Below are 22,500 nucleotides of genomic sequence, written 5' to 3'. Positions count from 1 at the left end.
CCAGCTTTTGGGCAGAATTGCCCTTGACTCCAGGGTAGTATGTACCCTCCTACAATGGACCACTTTGATTATGAAAACTCATATATGTCTACTTGGATGGAAACAAATTGGTGAAAAGAGACTTTGCACTGGGCTTTGCAGCATGAAGCAAATAGCTGCAGTGATAGCAACTTACTGGTGAAGGCATGGTGCTCAGGGACAAGGACACCTGACTTGACAGAGCTATGTCTCCCCTCAAATGACAAATGCCCAGCCCATGAGAGAATTTTTGCTTTGTTCCTGAGTTGTCCTCTAGAGCTTCACCATTTGGGCTTTTGAATGTGGGTTTGAATGTCTTCTGGCAAGTGACAGAGGTGTGTTATACCCAAAGAAATACCAGATAAAGGATGCAGATCCATCATGATCATATATTTTGAAAAAAAAAAAAAAAAGTCTTCACGATTTTAAGGAGAAAAGATTTAGGCATGTGGTTCAAGAGGCTTCCAGAATGGGAATCTCAGGATGATGGAATTCCCATTGTAATGTCCACACTTCCACGTACTTCCATGTACATACCCTGAAAAAGTACATTTATGACACACCCTTGTGGGTTTCCTTCTGGACAGTAGTTCAGTGTGGTCCAATTCCAGGTCAGATCTTCGTTTCAGGATGCTCTAGTCATCATCTGTTTTTCCCATGGGGAAGATGCAGAACTGCTGGAGTTTGCACCATCTAAGAATGCTATTTTTCCTGAATCCTTTCTAAGGCAGCCAACTCCTGCCATGCGCTGCTGACTGCAGCTATAGGGCTTTGCAAGATGAGTCAGATCTTCTGGTAGAGGTAGGATGTAGTGCTCCGAAATACTAGCCTACCTTCTGGAAAGGACTACAACAGAACAAGAAAGGGCATCTATTATATAGCATTTACTCAACCCTACTTCACATGAGTAATAGCTGACCTGATAAGAAATTAGGGTATAAACATGAAATAGGAAGTTAGGGATAAATCTACAGTAATGCATTTGGCAACAAACAACAGAGGAACCTTTTACTTTCCTAGTGACACGAAAAATCTGTTGGATGTCATCCTATCCCATTTTACCCTGGAGCTGTACAGGACGAAACAGTTTTGACACCCTTGGTGCCCACTGTGTTAAAGGGTGTGTATACATATCATACATAGGTCTCCCTGTCACACTTCTGGGAGGGAGGAAAATATCCTCACTGTGCAAGCAGTATGCTCCCCTCTGCCTCAGGTAACTCCTATCTTCCCACAGGGGCAATGCAGTTACTGCCCCAAATCACTGGCTAGTTCTCCTCTGTTCCCTTTGGATTACATCTTAACATTTATCAGGCCTCAGCAAGGCTTAGAGAAGTGTCAAGGCTCTGTACAACAGAGTCTTGAATTACATTCTGTATTGTGACTAGGAAGAAATGTAAAATAAACAATATAATTTTATTCTGTGTTTTACATAGCCCACAAATTACAGGAGGAGAAATTACATGAAGAACAATTCATCTTCAAAATTCCAATTATAGGTGTGGGGAGAAAACAATATATTTCTGAGAATTTGAAATGCAGAGCAGTTGACATAGTTTTATTTTAAAATGATAAATATTTTCAGATTGAAGTGCAATTAGTAGTGAAAATGTCATGTAGTTTTACTGTGTATGTTTGTTAATATGGCTGGCATAACTCATTTAGGAGATGCCTGCAGTGCAGAGTCCTATGCTACATATATCATAACCGAAAATACAGTACTTACTTGTATATATAAAATGTACACTGAGACAACATTGCCAAACAGCCTTTTGGGACAGTCTAAAAGAATATCATTAATTTTTACAGTATACTTACACTTCTGGCTCAGTTCCAGCACTGGCTTTCTGTAAAAATCATTTCAAGTACAGAATTATGCTGTTTGCTTGCAGCAACATCACAGGAACAGTAGTGAGCCATATGTTGCTACTTAGCAACTTAGTCTATAAGTCCCAAAGCATGTACTGATTTGAAAATTGAACAGAAATGATAATTGTTTAGGGATGTTGTGAGGTGACTTGTCTTGGATTACCAAGCTATGCAGATGTTTGATGTTATATAGCAAAAGAAACAAAACTATATTTTTCCTGTCCAATGGCTGAGCTTATATTTATGTTAGCCTAAAGGCGATAAATTGATTAAAATCCTTAAAATAATAGAAGGTGATGTTTTTCTGGATATGTACACTTTGCAGTAAACAAAAAGAACTGAAGTGCAAAGTTCATCTTTTTCAGAGCAATTGAAACAGTTCTTATGTCTAAATTTTATTTTATTCTACACTTCATTTTACAGTCCCCGTATTTCTTGAAATGCTGGATTCTAGGAAATTAGAAGGAGAAGGCAAAGCAAGCAAAGCTTACTTCTCAGGATTAGATCCAAAGAAAGGAGGCAAGCATGTCAGCATGCACCAGGACCCCCAAAATCCAGCTTCTATAGTCATATAATCCTGAAGACAGCTTAATGGAAACCCCTTAGTCTCTGGTGTTCTATATCATGACCAAGTCTGCCATCCTACCTCCCAAATAAGCTGGGTCAGACTCTGAAATCAGAAAATGATGCTCACGCCTGACCCAGTCAACATGATCCAAGCTCGAATAAAAGTTTCTGATAGGGCCATGCCTCTCCTAACATTTGGGATTCACACTTTAGTTAACAGATGTGCATCCATTGAGGGAAGTGGAGAATTGAATTCACTCCTCATTCTGACGGGATTCAAACCCTTCATCTCTGACCTTGCAGGAGAATAGCTGAGCTGCTGGGGATAGGAGGGAGCTTGCAGTCCTCTCCCTGAAGTCATGAGACTGCAAGGCTCATGAGCACAGATGGAAAATGGAAGCAGAAAACTCTATGGATTAAGTGACTAGAATTTCATCTGGAAGAGAAATTTTTTTCATCTCTTCTTACAGGACTTTTTTTTTTTTTAAACATCCAGTAACAGTGAGTGGAAAATGAACAAACAGTCCTGAAAACAGGGATCAGAATGTACAGTTACATACTTTCTTCTTCTTCTCCCTCTCCTGTAACCTATACAATCTTGCATGCTTTATTTTCACAGCAGTGAATACCTTATTCCTGCAAAATACTCTGGCTTTAACAGCAGATTGACTGTTGAAATGTTAGTCAGTTCACCAAATCTGGGTGACCACTAAATGTTTTCATCTGCGATAGAAAGTGCACCACATTACAGTCAGTGAAGACCTTACTCAGTACAGTCAACTGAGAATTTCTCAGTTCCTTCAGGGAATTACTAGCAGATATACTATGATATACTATAGATATACTATAGATATGCTATATATATCAGGAACAGGTTCAGGAAGGTTTCTTACACAGTCCAAATATCCTGCCTAGACAAGAGAAGCAGGATTTCCAACATCCACTCCATTTCCTGTTCCTAGCATGATGTGTTTTTTTTTGTCCCCTTTTTTAAAAAATAAAAAATATTTTTTAAAAGTTACTATTACAGGCTTTCACATATATTCCCTTACAAAAACAAGAACACTGCAACAGTGTAAGACTACTGCAGCATTGGGAGAGAACCACTGTAAGGGAAAGAAAGGAGGGTGCAACAGCTGAAGGCTGATGGCTTCCTTCAAACGGGCATGGGACACTATTTGACTGGAGTATGTTTGGTAATAACACAAATACTGTGCCTGGCTGTCATGGAAGCTGTTGCCATATGGATCCCCCAGCAAAGGACAGAGAATTCAGACACCTACATCTGTGGTTTGAATTCTACCTGGGAGCTGGACACCCAAAAGCTAGGCTTTGCCATAGTGAGTTTATAACTATATAAGTCCGTTATTAGTTCCAGCCCTTAGTAACTAATCAGAGTTTTCTGTCATCTTTGAATTTGGAAATGTCACAACTGATAGATTTTTTCCTTGAAGACAAAATAATTTGCACTTAAAATATCTAGCCCTGGATCTTTAAAGGTAGTTTAAGCACCTTACTTCCATTGAAATAAGTGAGTGTTAGATGCATAAATATCTCTAAGGATCTGGGCCTTGTTAGCACATGTAGAAACTGCATAAAAGATTAAAACTTATACTCTTAATTTTTCAATGTGCCATTTAAATTATTTAAACTACAGGCATACACAGTACAAAAATATCAACAGAAGAAAAATAATTCTGATGTATAATGTGGATTTGCAATTCTTTATTCAAAACTATTTAAGACAGACATAATGATTCTCTGAAAGGTAGCAGCTGCTTTATAACAGCAATCATTCACAGAGTTTGTATTTCTACTGTTTCAAACAAATTCAATTAGCCCTTGCACTTCAAAACCCTTAAGGCATAAATGAGATGATACTAGGCTGCTTTAATCTAATAGTAATACTAAAACTTGTCAGTACAGTTTTTGGATTAATGGTTAGAGAAAAATTAATAATATAATTTTTCATTTTTTAATCAAACAGTTCTGTTCTAAACTACCTCTGGATCTTGGAGGGTTCTTAGCTGAATAAGTTCAATCACACACAAATCCTAAATGCAAGTATAGTTGGTCTCTAAAGGTATTTCAACAATAACTTCAACAGAAGACTGGGAAGCAACATGGTGGAACATTTTGAAGACAGTCTTTTTGATTGAACAGTGTAGTTCATCTCACACAGCCTCCAGCTTCCCTGGCCCCAAATGTACTGGCATACTACATGCTACAATTAGGTAGCCTGTCACAACTATCTGAAGAACCCTACTTTATAAGGACTTTTAGATTTGCACGTAATGTCACTTTCCAGAGCTAAAATTGGAATTCCTAAACTATGAATTTACACCCAGCTTATCTACACACATTTACCGTGCAGGCAAACTTATTTCCCACCTAATGAGAGAGCTTCACATAACCCCACCGGTCCTGTCAGAAAGAGGTATATCAGACTAGCCACTGCTGGGCCTGAGACATTGCATGACCTAGACCACAAGTCCAATTATTCAGGGCAATTTCTATTGCACAATGTAACTGATCTACACCACTATCAACATCCTTTACTACTACAGAATTAATTATTCTTTTTAAGAAATAATTTAAATCTTTCCACCTGAGAAAGCTATAGCATTTTAGGGTTCAAGTGGAAGTGTTTCTGAAAGGATTTTGAAATATGCATCTAATATCAGAATTAAGTGTGTATGGTTCCCCTAAAGGGAAAGGAATCAAAAATACCCACAAAGAATCCGCATCACATTAAACCTTTTGGGCTGCAAGCTACGTGAGACTGAGTCATTTCCCTAACCCCATTGCTAATGGTGTAACATTGGCAATGTTCCTCAGCCATACGATTAGCGTTAAAAATGCAATTCTTCAACTACAACTGACCTACGAGTGATAATTAAAGCTATTTGTGACATGTGTAGCTTATAATGATTAACTTGTCTGCAGTCAGATAAACAAATAACCTGCACCTGTAAAGACTTTATTTCCTGAAGGTAAAACAACTGTTTAGGAAAGATCATGCTGGCAAAACAGCTGCTTGCATTCTGGAGAGGAAACAAGGTAGTATCTTTCAACAAACGCCAACTCTGGTGTTTTGTCAGCTCTATCTCATTAACTGGAAACAAGGCTTAAATGCTTTGTTTATAAATTATGATTATTCCTGATTGCAGCAGTTACTGATAGTGGCACTCATTTGCAATGCAACTCTTTGAATTTGTTTAATTACAATTTGAAACAAGGCAGAGAAGATTAATTAACCCACCTGGCTGGCTGGCACATAGTCCTGGCTTGGCTCTGTCATACTCATATACATGTTCTCACCGTCAAACTGCAAAGGAAATAATAGTAAACATTCAGCAAACTTGAATATTTTTCAGCATTGACTGAAAAAAAACAGTAGCCATAAACTAATATTACAGCCTGGTTTTAGAGACTTGTAATTGCGTGTGTGCATCATGTCTTTGATGTTCCTGTTGTCATCCTTATTGACCCTGGATGTCAGTGATTTGGAGTAATTAGCGCTCTAGTAATTACAGCTAGCAAGCAAGAAATGAATGGTTTCCTTTCATCTGCAATCTGTTTTAAAACAAAATGGCTCATTTTGTGCACCATGTATACATATTGCTGTTGGTTGTAATGAAGTACTAAGTGAATCGCACAGTTACTGAGAAAAGGAAGATGAGAATAGAAACTGCACTAAAATGTATCTTAATGGATTCCAACTTTAGCTTTTGAGCAGAACAAGAGTTGAAATGTCAAAACAAATTAAACCCCCTCCCATTGAAATGTTCCCATATCAGAAACTAGGAAATACATTTCCAGACAGCTTTCAGACATCTGAATGTATGAAATAGTATACCTCCTGACTGTATGGCTTAAAAGGATAGTTTGCTTGATGTGTGAATAAAATAAACTTTCATAATCAGAACTGCAAAAATACCCTTCAACAAATGAAAAATACCATTCTTGGAAATGTATACAAAGCAATTTCTGGTTCTTTTTCTCCCCTCAACCACAGTTAAGAAGTAACAGAAATGTGATAGAAAGGATTTGATTAAAAACTGAGGGTCTAGATGGAGAAAAACTCTCAGAATGGAAGCCTTATCCTTTATCAACACAAAGAAGTATGAAACTCATGATTTCTTATGTAATCTGGAAAATGTCCCCACAGAACTTCCATCAGGCTCACTCAAGTGGCAGTGCCAACAGGGTAACTATAGTGCCAGTGCCCGTTCAGCAGGTAGGGGAAATCTTTTCAAACCTTTCAAGTAGAAATGAACAACAGCAGGAATCCCCATCCTCAGCCATCAACCACAAATATCCAGCTGTTACGAGGTCTGTTTGAAATAACTTTCACCTGACCCCTTCTGTGAATGCTTAGAGTGACATATTTTGGAAATGAGCCATCATTTTGATGACGCGGAAGCATTTTTAAAAAATCCCCAACACCGACTGAGCTTGCTTTACTCCTACGGAAGGTGGCAGTGAAATTCCTGTGGACACTTCTCGATCCATGCTGAGCTTTTCAGGATATGCTACCTGCAAGGTGCAGTATATTCAGCTACACCAAGGTGGCAAAGTCAAAGTGTGGCTTTGGCATACAGCTCCACCAGTTTTTGCTGAGGCAGCTGAAGAGGTTTCGGCTTCCAGCTGTTCATCCTCTTCTTCTGCCAGAGGATACAAGCCTTGTAACAGCAGCAGTAAAACTGAACAAGTGCCAGCTCCTGGCACAGCAGCTGCTGGTCTGCCCTTCCTGGCCAGAGTTATTTAATAAAGAGTCACAGCCTATCTGTCAGAATCCCTATTTTCATGGGAGGGAAAGGATTATGCCACGGGCTCAGATCTGCCATAGGAAGTACAGTATTTCCAAAGTTTGATGGAACAAAGATAGTTGGAATAGGCCTTAAAGATATGGATTGATGATCTTTTAGTTAATTCATTGTTTCTTGTTTACACCTACCATTTCTTTCAGCTTTCTCAAGAATGTTATTCTTTATTAAAATTCAGGGTGGAATTTAGGAGAACATTTTTTAGTGTTTGGATTGTTTGAATGATGGAAAAAGGTCAATGCTTTGTTTCTTCTACTCAAATGGAAAGATGAAATTCTGAAGAGACATTTCACTGCCTGCGTTTGGGAACCAAGTGCCCCAGTGAAAGGTCTACGGGAGCTCAACATATTCAGCTTGTCAGACAAAAGGCTGAAAGGTGCCTTGATCACTGAGATTGGTACTTACACCCCAGAAAGATATCTTATAGCAAGATGTCAGCCTTCCTGACAGTGGTATAATGAGATTTAGTGTTGAGAAATGGAAGTTACAGAAATTCAGATCTGAAATAAGGTACAAATTCCTACTTGTAAAAAGAAGGTAATTAATCATTTTATCAACAACAAAGTCATCATTTCTTTTAGATTTTAAAATAAATTTAGATGCTTTTTTTTTTTTTTCCCCCAGAAAAGATACATTCCAACATCACATTTATTAGAAATCCTTTGGACAGTGTCGTTAAGTTGGCTAGTTATGGCAATCCTATCTGCCCTGGAGACCATGATTTCTGAAGTCTCACATTTTGAATTTCCCTCATTATAGTCGTGTATTAGCTATACTGCACAACAAACATTGCTATAATTCAAATACGATGTTGCATATGCTTAGCTGCAATGAACATGAATAAATTTCTTTCCTTCACTGCATATTGGCTAGATGCAGTCCAGGGTTGTTTCAATTTATTTTGCCTTCTGTAACACCTGAGCCTGTGATTTGAGAAAAGAATCTTACTAAAGTATACTAATTTTTCAGCGATTTCCTTGTTTTGGATGTTTGGTCAGCTGTCCTTGCTCCCAAGCTTACAATCACCAAATCTGCTTTCACAGAAAAATTTACCTGATGTCATTTTTACATGAATCTTGGAAATTTTCATCATTCTGTATGTTGTTCTTAGATCAGTTTCCTACTTGATCTGTCTTGCTACTAAATGCGCAAGTACAATCTTGGTCAATCTTGGATCTCTACCTTTCCTTTCTTTGCTTGTGGCCCTCTATTTAGCTCTGAAGTTATTCAGTTCTACTATGGTCTTTGGACTTAAAGTAAGCATGTACCAATGAAAGTGAAAGACAAAATCTGTACCTGAAGTTAAACTTCCTGACCTTTTGGCTTGACCTTAAACAAGAAATGACCTTCTACAACATTTCAGATCAATTTGTTAAGGTAAATTCTCAGAAAAATATATTGATGCATAATGTCTGGAAAATCTGAGTGATTTTTTAATATATAAAAATACCCAGCAGCTGTTTGGTTTATTACTTAATTTCTTCAATATTCAAACATGGAGTTAAGTCACTGCAATATTTAGCCTCTGTTTCTTAGAAGTATGTGTAAAACTTTGTAATAGGTTGTATAGTTCAATAAGATTTGATGGAATATGTATTTTTTGTAGTGTTTATATTTGCAGGATGCGGGCTGTAATGTATTAGCTAACACTAACACTGTTGTCGTGTTAGTACTTATACTCCATGTACAGCTATATAAATTATTATCTGCCCTCAGACTAGTGCAGTGTGGTGCATGGCTCCTTGGTGGTCCTTAAGACATCAAACATGAGCCTGCAAGCCAACTGTAAACTCGAATGACAAAGCATATACACATACGCTTTCTACAGCAGGTGTTCAGGAGACACCTCCTGTAAGTTCTCAATGTTTACTAAAATGTTTATAAAATAAGGAAATTATGATTTATGTAAACCAAAGCTGGAAAAAAAAAAAGTTCACTTCAATGCTGAATTGTTTATTCATCATTTCTTCCAAAGAAGTGTGGAATACAGATGACCCATACGTCCCACCCCAGTGGAAAAAAAAAAAGGTACACAAGCCTTCAGTGACAGAAGAGAAGTTCAGAGACACTGATGCAGTGCATGGTATGCATGCTCCCCTCTCCCCTCCCCAAAAATATGACTAGTCCCCACTGAAACAATAAACGCTGAAAAAAAATGCCAACAGCATGATCATCTGGAAAGTCCTACAATTTATTTGCCCAAGGTGTATCAGAAGCTTCCAAAACAGGTCCCTAAACATCAGAAATGAATACTCTTTCCAATATTAAATTATTTCACCTTTTTATAACTCATGAGAGGTCTACCTGGTTGGTATTCAGCTCTATATAGTCTTATTCAACAGCAGTTCAAGCAGCCTATCCAGATAGACAGTGAGTCAACAGATCAGCAGATATGACCCAAAGATGTCTCCAACCACATTTTATTCTTCCAGGTTACACTCTGTGCCTCCAAAATTGTCTTATTTTACTCATCATCCCAGGTCTACAAGAACCTTGTATTTCCTAAACTTCCCCACCACTTACTGTGCTTGATTTTAAGCAAATTGCTCAAGCATCACTTAACCTGTGGATGATTCACTCAAACACAACAGATGAAACACAAAGGAAGGCAGTTAAATGAACTGTCTTTTTTGAACCTATGTATGATGTATATATATCATATGACATTTCATCTAAAGCTTTCCCAATGTGTCTCCAAGATCCTTCAGTATCATTAAGGGCAGACTTCAAAACCTTTCATTTTAATCTATTAAAAGTGAATGCTAATACAATATTCTGATGTGTGATAATAACTACTCTTGACAACATTTCTTTTCATATTAAAGTGTAACTGCATGAGAAGTTTGGGTGAGAGCAAACTAAGAATATGACTGCATTGTAATATGAAAAAAATATATATCTTGGAGCCGTTTATATTCAGAATTGCGTCTTCTTTATTTAAATTATTATTATAAATAAAACATTCAGGCAACACTATGGCATTGCCAGTTAGAATCTCCTGTAGAATAAGCCTTTTTAAGACAAGTTACAACATTCAGCAAGCAAAAACATGCACAAAATAACCAAGCACTGTTGTAAAATGCAATTTACTCATATAAGTTAGGAACATACATAAACACTGCTTGACTGCTACTGATGCAAGAATTATGACAGAGTTCAACAAATGTCCAGAGTGGTAAGGCTGTTTTATCAGGCATGATTTTACCAAAGGATCCAAAGCTGGCTTTACTTTTCCATTAGTGTGGCATAGCATTAGTTGTAGAATGTAGCAATGGCCATGAAGCCTGCTTTCACTTTCCCACTTATGTGGCAGACAAATCTGTCAGCATTTATGCTGACAGATTCTTTGACATTATTCTTTGTTTATATGTGATTATGTCACTAAGACACTACAACAAGGCTGCACAAAAATAGAGAACAAAATTCCTCATGTTGATACCAACTTAAAGAATCTTCATTATAGCCTACATATACGGAGGAATTTGGAAGACAAAAAAGGAAGACAGGGCAGAAAAAAAATGGAAGGGGCTGAAAGCCAAAGACAATAGCTGGAAGCAAAACATATATCTTTACTGCTACCTGTATGTGCATATACTGTGATTATAAATACACAGATATACCTGCACTCATTTCATGTACCTAGTTGAACTGACAATGGCCACAGGGATGCACAGGTTCAGCATGGGCTTCCAGCCTAACTAGGCATCCTGTTCTCCCCACAGGCTACCTTTTTCTATGCCAGATAAGTATCTTCATTGCCAGGGTTATCTGTGCTATCTGGATTACAAGGAGAGTGGATTTTCACCTGTCTTTTTCTCTCTGGCTTCTTGCAACCACAAACTTCTTTACCGCTGTTGGGAGAAGTGAGTGTTTATTTTGCTTCTTTTTCATTCACAGCTTCTGTCTTCTGAGGGAATTGCATATTTGCTTTCTCTTTGTATACGTACATATATGTGCCCTACATTCTGCAGGCATAGTTAAATTAGCCAAGAGAAAAAAAAAATAAAAAAAAATCAAGCACATGGATCCTTGAACTGATGCTGACCTGAGCTTCTCCTAGTTCATGCTAAAAAGTAGCACAATGTGATAGTACTATATCTTGTCCATCTGTGATGTAGGCAGGGAAGCATGATGAACACTAGCACATATGGCTTTTGAAGCCAAAACAAGCTTGGGGATGGGTTGGGGGGAGCAGCGTGGGACATTATTTTGCGTACAAGTGCATCTCAACGGAGAGATCCTGAAACGTAAAGATTAAAGGAGAAGAAGCAAGGGAAGAAATCATAGAATTGGTGAAAGCTGTTGTATTTAAAAGGTTCATTTGTTGTGTAAAGCCACTTGGACTAGACTACTCAATTTCTTCGAAGGATGTTGCTGTGTTAATAATCACAATCTGAATACAAATGTCTTCCATTTTAGATTGGAACTGGAAGCTATATTTTATTGTAAACTTCAGCCATACCCTCTAACTGTAGTTTACCTTGCTCTGACAGAGCTTCAACACTGTATTTTATTTCACAAAAATGTTGGAAGAACATTGTAGAAAAAGATTATTCATTTCTAGTGATTTAGTGATTTTAGTGCTTACAGCTTATAGATATCATTTATAACTTACATTATCTAAAAACCACTAATCCTGAAAAAGCTTTAAAACTAAGTTATTTCATTCATTTTAAACCAAATGCCAAGAGTGGACATTGTGTCAGGTTGCTCAGTGACAGAATGATGTTTTATTTTACTCAGAGCTGCTGAAATGAGACTAAAATAATGATGGGATGCAACATAAATCATTAAATGGCTATGCTAAAGAAACAGTTGATCTTGTTATGGCAACTATTAAAGGTAAAAACAGTTATGTTCTGTAAACAATACTGCATGATGGAAAATCCCTTTCTTGATGCAGTTTGGGAGAACAGCATGCCTGAATGAAATTGAAACTCCATTTTGTCTTCTGAACTCCATTTTGTATTCTGAACTGAACGCATGTTTAAATTTGCCCAAGACAGGTTGCAGTAATGCATTCCAGACAGGCACCCTTTCTGGGAAAGGAGCCTGACACCTCGCTGAAGGAATATCACGGGAAAATTGTCAAAAAACAATCTAGTACTATCGACTTTGATTGTCTCTGCTCTGCCGTCTTCCTTCCCTCCTTCCAGGACTGTTTTTCAAAAGCGAAGATTACAGGAGAACTATGACATTGGGTGAGAATGTCTGAATGGAAGACCATTGCAAAAAGAAATTGAATTCACAAAGCTGGATGTTCCTGTATGGCCCAAGGCAGGTGATTACTGCAGACTGGCATGGCATGGAGAAGTCCTGTCCCACCTGGAACACTAAGGGTGCTCCAGGTCATGGAAAGCTAGGAATGCCAAGCATTAGAGAGGAGATGGTGTGTCTCGGGATTGTTATTTTTATTCACTTTAATTCTGTAACAGGTTTTCAAGAGTAAACTATTAGGAAAATGATTTATAAATCCTACATTTTCATTTTCTTACATTTTGCCCAAACAGTAAAAACCAATAATGTGGGGTATGATATGTTTAATTAATCCAAGTATGGTGATGTGTGGGTTAGGTATATTGTCACCCGTGCTCCTGCTACTCTTGTGAAAGGACAGGCACCCTGCTGCCTCAGACACATCACTTACTTTTTTATTGTATGGGAAGTGTCATCTGCCAGGAGCATCTGCCCTTCATGAGAGATTAAAGACATGACTGGAGGCCCTGTTTAGACAAAGCTTCAGAGAGCTAAAATGAGAGCAGGTGCTTTCTGCTCCCAGGTGGAGCTGGGAAGGATTCTGCCCCCATCTCGATGTCTCCCTGGGGAGTGGGAGTGAGCTGTGAGTTGGGTGGGCACGGGCAGTGTGACAGAGCTGGAAGCGAGGGTGCTGCTTCTCAGAGAAAGGCTGTCAGACGTCTATACTTAGGAAAAACATCAACAGTGACAAAACTCTTTCTGCCCTGAGCACCCAAAGGACTTTGATACGTGTAGGATTCAGTGCTTGGATCAAAGCTTGATAGCAGACTAGCACCACACTGTGTCTTTTCTACAGCCTGCCTTTCAAAGTGGAGATGATTTGAAAATACTTTGCTTGATTTTCCTAAAATTAGACCATTTTTGTCTCATTTTCCATTTAAAAGACACACTATCATTTCAAAAAGTAAAGGCAGCCCTGTCAAAGTTTTCTTTCAGAATTTTATCTCTGTGCCATAAATACCTACCCCAGATCTCCTATCATTGTGTTCCCCAAGCTAACTCACTATTTATTGATCTGGTTGTGAGAACAAGAAAGAACCAGAGGGTTTCTGGAGTACGTTCTCAGAGGTGGCAAACTGACTGAATATCTAAATATACACTGGTAGTTAAAACCTGAATGATGGCACTACAGCATTTGTGTTTTTCCTGCACTTAATAGAGGTTAATGTTGAAGGGGAGAGGAGGTGAAGGGGGGTGTTTAGCTTCCCGCTTGGAGCCTGCATGTGTCAATGCCTGACAGAGCCTTGAAGTTGTTAGCCTTCATGCAGAGCACTAGCTGAATGAGGTTACAGTGCTGAGCACAGCGGGCTAATAGAAGTAGGATCAGACTGATAGGAGGAGTGGCAGAGTCCGGGCACAGCAGAACGTATCAAAGACAGCCCAGGGGAGAGTGGGTACTGTATTAGTCCTTTGTGCACATTTAAATAGAAGACAGTGAGTGTGCGGAGACGAACTCTGAACTCACTCAGCTGGGTTCTTGCTCCTTTTAACCTTGGGTGTTAAATAAAATTTAAAAAAAAAAAGTAAAATAAAAATAAAACCCAACCACATAACGCACTGTAGTCTGGACTCCCATGCTAAACTATCTCTTGCATATTGAGAACTCATTAAATAAACATACTGAGATCAAAGTGGCAAATGCTTTTGTTATTATTTTACTCAATCCACACTAAATTATAGATGTAGCCACCCACTGGGAAAATAAGGTGATAAGGTGGAAAGGTTTGAATAACTAAGATTAGACCTTTCTTTTTCTGACCACAGTAGCTAAGAAAATTTGTTTAACCTGGTAGGCTTATAATATTTTCCAAGCCCAATGCACCTGGCCAATTTCTTGACAAGGTCTGATCCTGCACCATGGAAGGTGGGGGGAATTTTGCCATTGCTATTTGGATGGGAAATGGATCGGGTAGAATGGCAAGTGTCAGAGTTTTGGCTGTTAATTTTTTTCATAGATGTTCACACAATGCTGTGTTTTGGATTTTTGAGAAAAACAGTGTTGATAACAGACTGATGTTTTACCTGTTGCAGACCAGTGTCTACACAGAGCAAAGTCCTTTCCAGCTCCTCGTGCTGCCCTGCCAGCGAGGAGGCTGGGGGTGCACCACGAGCTGGGAGAGGACACAGCCAGGGCAGCTGGCCCAGGCTGGCCAGAGGGATGTCCCATACCATAGGGCATCATGCTTGGCAATAAAGGCTGGAGTAAAGAATGAGGAAGGAGGGGGTGTTGGGAGTGATGGCATTTGTCTTCCCAAGAAACTATTATGCATGCTGAGCCCTGCGCTCCTGGAAGTGGCTGAACACCTGCCTGCCAATGGGAAGCAGCAAACAGATTCCTGGTTTGGCTTTGCTTGTGTGCATGTGGCTTTTGCTTTACCTAATAAACTGTCCTTATCTCAGCCCATAAGCTCTTACACTTTTACCTCTCTGATTCTCTCCCCCATCCCACTTGCGGAGAGAGAGCGAGCGGCTGCGTGGCACTAAGCTGCCTGCTGGTTTAAACCCCAGCAGTAAGATAATAGAGCCCTTCTTACTTCTGAGTTTCTAGAGTCATTTTTTTCATTGATATTCAACTTTGTCTTGCCATTTCAAATGACAAATTATATAATAAAGCACAGAAAGGCTTAATAAAAAGGATCTACAGAAAGCAAACAGATGACAAAAGAAAAAATCAGGTTTTGTACATCCACATGCAGAGCCCCCTGTGCTGCAGTATGGCAGAAGAGAGGCTCCACAGACCTTAGCGAATGAGTTTTGCACAAATAGGACAAAACCATTCCATTGCATGACTACAGTGGGAGCTGTGTTCAGGGACCCATGGACAGAATTTGACCCACTATGTTATTTATAGAGCGAATGGAGTGTATATATAGTTCCTGTGGGAAAGTACATCTGCTTCTACACAGCAGAAACTTAGAAATAAAATGGGCTACAACAACAATAACAACAAAAGCACAAGCAAAACTCTACCATTACTCTGAAAACCCTGTGGCAGAGGGACTTTAGAAGTAAACTGAAGGTAACAATTGCCTGGTAACTAGAAAATCTTGCCTACATACTGCTATGCTTCACATTTAAAAGAGTAAGGAAAAGAAAACCATAGCATACTTATAAGCGTAATTTTAAAAAGTTAAAGAAAGGCTTCATCAGGTAAGAACTTCAGTACTCTAGACCAATGTAGAAGGTCACTTGAACTTGTGCATAATGTGCATTAAAATCATCCCATTAAAGGGAATGAGATTGTGAGACTACTTAAAATCAAGCACCTATTCAAATTTGTGATGAGATAGGTCCCAATATCTCAGAAATGTCCAGGAACACACATAAAATGGTGAAGTATGTGCCAAACACAAACAGGAAAAATCAGCTAAAATTTCTGGTAAACCAAATTATTTAGCACAGTGTGCTAATTGAGACCTGGAGAGGGTGATAACAAAAATGATTAATTGCAAGGGTTTAGCAAAACGCAGACATTTGTCAAATAACAAGGACTTCTCATGACAACTATAACATGTTGTAGGGCTGATAAATGATCATAGTTCACCAAAACAGCTATTGTTGCAGCTGTGTGGACAGTTCTGCTTCTATTCACAGTTACTCTGGTATACGAGGAGCTCCATTAATTTCAACAGAATTACTTTCACGAGGAATTCTATACGTTTAAAGTCCTGTCTGCATCAAGGAAGGACCTGGAACCCCATGCATGTTCAAAAGTGCATTTGAAGCAACGCAAGGTACAGTTTCAACAAAGATTCAGAATTTTGACAAGGCTTGGAGCCTTGACTTACGCCTTTGCTATATGGTCTATAGGTAAAGCTGAGATATGCTGACAGAACAGTATAGAGCAGTTTGGAGAATTCTGTTCCAAAATAGGTCAATCAAAAGCAGAGGCATTTAAAAATGTTCAAAATACTACTCAAAAGCAGAATAGGAAAAGAAGAACATTTTGCTTTTTCTTGTACTGACTTCAGTGAAGATATGTCCTTGATATAATGAAACCACTTACCAGTTCTCAAAAATTCTAAGTGCTCTCTCTACATCTTTTAGGATAAAATTTGACTTTGAAGAGTACAGTTCATTTTATGACTAAATTATTCCATGATATTTTCATCTTTTGTTTCTATTTTGTTAAATAGCTGAGTTGTTTTATTTTCTTTCTTCTTTATGTTAGTCTTCAGTGTTGTTTCATTTACACATTGGATAGATTTTCTTTTCACACATAAGACAATAAATGTGTACACATTAATTTCATTTTTTCTTAGTTTTGAAGCTAAAGAGTTAAAATAAAAAGCTACAGCTGTATCTGTCACCCTGCTACCAAAATCTCTTAAAGACAACAAATATTCCATCTCTTCTTCCTTCCCACTTGCAGAAACAGTGCTAGTCTCAGCGCAGGCTGCTGTTTATTGCAACCAGAACGCTCTGAATCTATCACTGTTGTACGTTCCTCACAGCAAATCAGATAGCAAAAGTTACTTAAACCTGGCATTATCAGCACCATGGCTGCAGCCTTTCCAAGAAGCTATGCGTATCAGCAAGCGACAGTCCAGTTAGTGCTGGAAGGAAGCTCCCTGGACAGGCAAATCCATCCCCAGAATAATAGCAGAAGAGGTTTCACACAGAATCCGTGAAGTCTTATTGTCAAGTTCTGCCTTGGATGCAGTTCCAGCAATGGTGTTTCCATGCATTTTCCCCTTTTGGTTCAAACTCTTCATCAATTTTACTATTTTATCTTAAGACCTTTTTCCATCCTTCCATTCTGCTGTGACTAATGACTCTTACCTCCTAGTAACACTTCTGAACACACTTACATACATACTCTGTCCTCTTCTTTAGGAACACTATTTTAAGTTACTTTAACTTTCTCTGACATCGTTTTTTTTTTCCAAACGTTTTCTCATTTGTAACCACTTAGGTGCATTCTACTTCACTGATATCATTTTCACCACTTCATGTGCTATCCAAAATGAATGTTTGAATCTGTGTTCTCTATTCCCAGATATTTCTTTCAGCACAGTTTCACCACAGGGCTCATCCAGATCGTGGGTATGTATCAGCCTCTTCCTCCCAACACATGTTATTTAGAACTCACTGTTTTTCCCAGCCCTTAATAAATGAAACCTATGAAAGCTTCACCTGACCTACAAAATAGCATGGAAAATTACAGGGAGGGTAGATAGCATGATCTCTGACAAACAGTGAAGACCTAAGCTCCAAGGATTTTGGCCCAAGTCATTGCCACATCCTTTCTCAAATCACCAAAATTTCTTGAGATTTCCAGGATGAATCTTACAATGAAACTGAGACTTTTAAACATTTTTTACATGCAAAAATGAAATAATCCTCTTCCAGAAAGACATGACAGGTCAAGCACACAGCAGCACTGTGGAAAGCCCTGGCTCAGTCCTGCTCTGCTATTCCCACATATACCAATTCACCACCACAGCCACATAGTCTTAGGATAGTCACATAGGGGACAGTATCGCTTCTTATGTCCATGAACTTTCCAAATACACTCAATGATGTAGATTTGAATTCATTTCTCTGATATCTAGCTGAGTGCTCCCACTCATGGGATTTATTTGTTAGGTCTTTCCAGTTCTGTACAGAAATAACACCTTGGCCCCAAGAAGATTTTTTTTTTTTAAGGATTTTTTTTTTTATTAAAAAGGTGAAAATGGTAATGATGGCTTTGTCAAATTAGTATTAATAATACTATGTCACTTCAAAATGTCCTATCTTGTATTTTTGAAGTCCCTGATTGCAGCACAACAGTTTGAGCTCCGTTACGCTGGAAAGGGACATGCACATACATGAAGGAAGAGGTTCATTTTCACTGCTGATGGTGAAAGGAGCTCCAGCATGGGCTCCTCGCTGGGAGGCCAAGCTGCAGCAGAGCTATCATCACTCACAGTCATTCAGCACATGCCATTGCTCAGAGGGACATGGCTACTCTGCATTCCTACAGGTAGAAGAAGAGTTATGGACGAGGAGGCCATGTGCTCTGCTGCCCTCCCCTCACTTGGGGTGGGGAGATTTGCTTTAAAACCACTTCCTGAAAAGTGGGTGTAAGCATTTTCAAAGTGGACCACAACACTGATATAGCAACAAAATCCTTAGAACACAGTAGGGATGCTTTTAGAAGGATAATCCTACAGTTCGCACAGCCTCTGCATTCAGTGCACTGAAATAGAAGCAAAACTTAGTATTTGCTAATCTTACAAGAATTATAACAATCTTCGTTATAACCACTGTTAATGAGCTGACATAGTTTTAAAATAAATGCATAATATAACAATGTGATTAAAGCTTGATGGAGCTGTTCTTATGCTTTTATGATATAAAATGGCTTTTTATTAGCTTTTGATGTTTCATTTTCCCCACAGCATCACAATATCTGCTTCTGTTTTACCCAATTGTACAATAATTGTTGTTTAACTTCAGCAATCTCATAGCCTAGTCAGACTCTTTACCCATTTTATTAATCAACAAAAGTACTCTATAACATTAATGTCACGGAAAATCTGCCTTATGTTTTTAGTGCCCCATATTACATTCTCACCTCTCTGTATAAGCTATTGAATTTTTAATACACCGTCCTCCTGATTTGATAAAATCTGTGATGAAAATTATCATAATCTTCTATGCCTAAAAACCATTAAATGAGTGCACATTACACTTGAAATAAATGGCTTGAATAATTTTGTTTTAAAATGTTCTTTGTATTTGGAAGACTGAAATGCACACAAACAATATCATTGGAAGAAACCCACTGAAAATGGTTGTGCTTGAGATTATGACTCTACTGTATGTACTCAGAAATTTTCTTCACATGGTCAAGCTAATTTCCAAGGTAAACTTTCCAAATTTAAAATAACTTAATTTTGTATTTATTATATCAAAAAAGTAAAGAGGGAACAGAGAAATCAAATGGACAAATCATGCCCTGATTTGCAGATATAAGACTCCAGCAGAAACACAACAGCTACATAAACATTACCAAAAACATATTTGCCTCCTTTCTTCCCATATTAAAAAGCACACAAAGCACCAGTTGAAATGACCTTGTATCTGCTGACGGAATGATAAGAACATCACTCAGAACAGAACATCTTTTAATAAATGGGGCCTGTACCAGGGTAGTCATTGGGGTCTCTGCTGGTATCATAGAATCTTAGAGTAATAAACTATCTTAGGCTGGAAGAAACCCACAAGGAACACGAAGTCCAACTCCTGGCTCCACACAGGACCACCCAAAAATCAAACCAAAAAAATCATACCAAAACTTGGTGTAATTCAATTGATTTCAAGACAAACATCAAGAGAAACATCCATGAATGAAGCCTGGCAAATTAAGCTCTACCTGAGGTGCAGCTTGCCTTTTTCTCATTTTTAGGGAATTCATTAAATAGGCTCATGCATTCAGCACACAGTCCCTTTTGGTGTCAGCAACAATCTGTTTTGTGATATTCATCTAAGACAAGTATTAAGAGGCTCCAGAGTTTTGCAGAGGCTCCAGAGTCTTAATAGTTGAATTCATAAGTCACTAGTCGTAGAATATCACTGTTTCATACTGTTTCTTCCTGCACTCTACGGTTCTTTTCATGCTCTCAACATTCCCTTATGTCAGAGCCTATAAGTCAAATGTTCAGAAATAATAACAGAGCACAAAAATGTGCCGTCATTAGATTCATGTTTTGATAGAAAATTAATTTGGTGTTTTATTCATTCATTTGCAATAGTAACTATTGCCTTGGAGAGTAGAGCACAATGTGATTAATTTTCCAATATTTTCAGATCATATTAGTAATACACAGTTTTGTAAGTGTTTTGACATGTCTAACAGTTTAAGTCATAATCAAGATTTTGCAGTTCAGAAGTTCTTTTAGCTATGTGAGCCCTTACAAGCTGGAATAGTCAGAACATTGATTTAAAAGCTGTGCAAGTATTTCATGCATTACAGTGCATCACTGGAGATCTTTTGTTAACACAGAAAGTAATGTGAATTATGTATCTGATTTTATTTCTTACTGTTCAACACAGCTCATTGGAAATGTATAGCCACCTCTTTTTTAAGAATACAAAGTAAAAGCAATGCCATGTATTATGCTACAGCAGGTAACTCAGTGTCTAAGATAGGATTAGCCAACAGATTTATCAAGTGGCCTCTAAGGAAAGCAGAGTTCAAGTCTGGGCTCATCAATAATACATAAATAAACTGAACAATTAGGTACAAAGTAGCTATCTTGTCAGACAACTTATTAACCGATAAATGATATACTTGCTGCAGACAGTGTAAAAAGGAGAGATATGTAAAGATAGTAGAGGAAGACTGGAAAAGAGAGGCACTGTGCTTTTCAGTATGTTTGTGGACTTGGTAATCGTCTTCAACTCACCAACTCACCAGCCCGAGCTGAGAGCTGCAATGTGGTACAAGGGGAGAGGAAGGATTCAGCAGCTCTGCTCTACTCTGATTGAGTTGGCTTTCTTTTTTTAATTTTTTTTTTTTTTTTTTTTAGCTGAACATAAATATATGCCTTTGCTTTTTAATCAGTGGTCTGAGGGGAGAAAATAATACATTCCACTTTTCCAGTAGTCATCTACTACAGCATCGACATCAACTATTTAATATGCAAGTTTTGCACAAATAAACAGCCATCCCCAGTGTGTAGTATCACTGCTGGGCATGAATGTAATGTGGTCTCACTACTGAGATGCACCAGTTCCCAGGAAAGAGTGAAAGCTGTCAGGTTTACATCTGTCTTATGCAACAACAACATGTTTTTAAAAGGCATCTGTATGTTAGCGAATGTCAGAATATGAGCCATTTGTTCCTTCTTTACTAACTATCAACAAACTCAAATTTGTTTTCCTTTTCTGTGCTGGTTTGCACTTTTCCATCAGAAAACAAGGAGACTACAGGTACGAAGGGCTGTTGCTAATTTTTCCTCAGCCAAGCAAAACAAAAACATCTTCATTTCATTTAGGATCAACAAGTAAGCAAGCAAACTTAGCCAAATAAAATCTTTTCATACACACATACCTGCCTCAGCTCAGAAATTACAAACATTTGAAGTACAGTTTTCAGGATTTAACTCAGAATAAAAATCATATTTACCTAATATGATGTCTTTCATGCCCAAGTACTCCAAAGTGCTTTCCAAATATTGACTAGATTCTGCCCTTACCCTGTGTTCACTGCCCTTCGACTGCAGCAGCCATTTAGAAGCATATCCATGAAAAAAGACTTCAGGCGTTACACACTTCATTAACAGAAATGTAAATTACCAGTGAAACAAAGCCACTTCTGTAGTGAAGAAGGGACACTGCTCAGGAATACCTTTTAACGAAGTATAAAATTCCACAATTTATAAATATCTTTGCCAGATGGACAAGTAATTTGGATGAACTAAGAAGGTTTGCAGTGACTTCACTGCATGGTTGTTGTGCCTCAGTCATACAAGACAGGGGATTTTAAGACTGCTCATGATCACATTAGCCTAGTTTTAGTGAACAGTCCTTCCAGTTCATATCTGAATGCTTTTCAAAATGCATTTTTATATCTTGTCCAAAGAAAAGTGGCATGTGAGGTGTACTGCTCCCCTGCTACTTAGGGGGGAAACTGCTTCTCAGTCCCAAAAAGTCCTCCTATGCCTCTCTGAAGCTCTTACAGAATTCATGCTTTCGCTCCCCAAACTAGGCAGATGACAGCTGATGCAAGCACAGCACCTGCATGTTGCCCAGGTAATGAAACGAAAGATTGAAGTGGGGGGAAGACAGGTATCAAAACTGAGCTTCTGACTGTGGCAGTAAATTTCCACAACAGGTCAGCTGAACTGCTTAGAGGATGCAGTCATTTCTTCCTGATGCCTATAAAGGGACTCTAAGACAAACATATCAGACTCAAGATGCTGAAAAGCTGTGAGATGAATCCGAACCACGAAGGATGCACCATGAAGTG

General features: G+C 38.4%; 1 protein-coding gene across 7 annotated transcripts in view; it reads right to left on the bottom strand.

Annotated features, from left to right (window-relative positions):
- Window positions 1–22,500, bottom strand: part of TOX (thymocyte selection associated high mobility group box) — a 223,756-nt gene that overhangs the window by 103,478 nt on the left and 97,778 nt on the right. For all 7 annotated transcript variants that reach the window (XM_083827138.1, XM_083827143.1, XM_083827139.1 and 4 more), the window contains one exon: window positions 5,717–5,782. In XM_083827138.1, coding sequence (XP_083683264.1) covers window positions 5,717–5,782 — 66 coding nt within the window. The remainder of the gene's footprint in view (window positions 1–5,716; window positions 5,783–22,500) is intronic.

Source organism: Anser anser (assembly GCF_964211835.1).
Source record: "Anser anser genome assembly, chromosome: 2".
Taxonomy (NCBI): domain Eukaryota; kingdom Metazoa; phylum Chordata; class Aves; order Anseriformes; family Anatidae; genus Anser; species Anser anser.
This window is presented reverse-complemented; position numbering and strand designations above follow the sequence as displayed.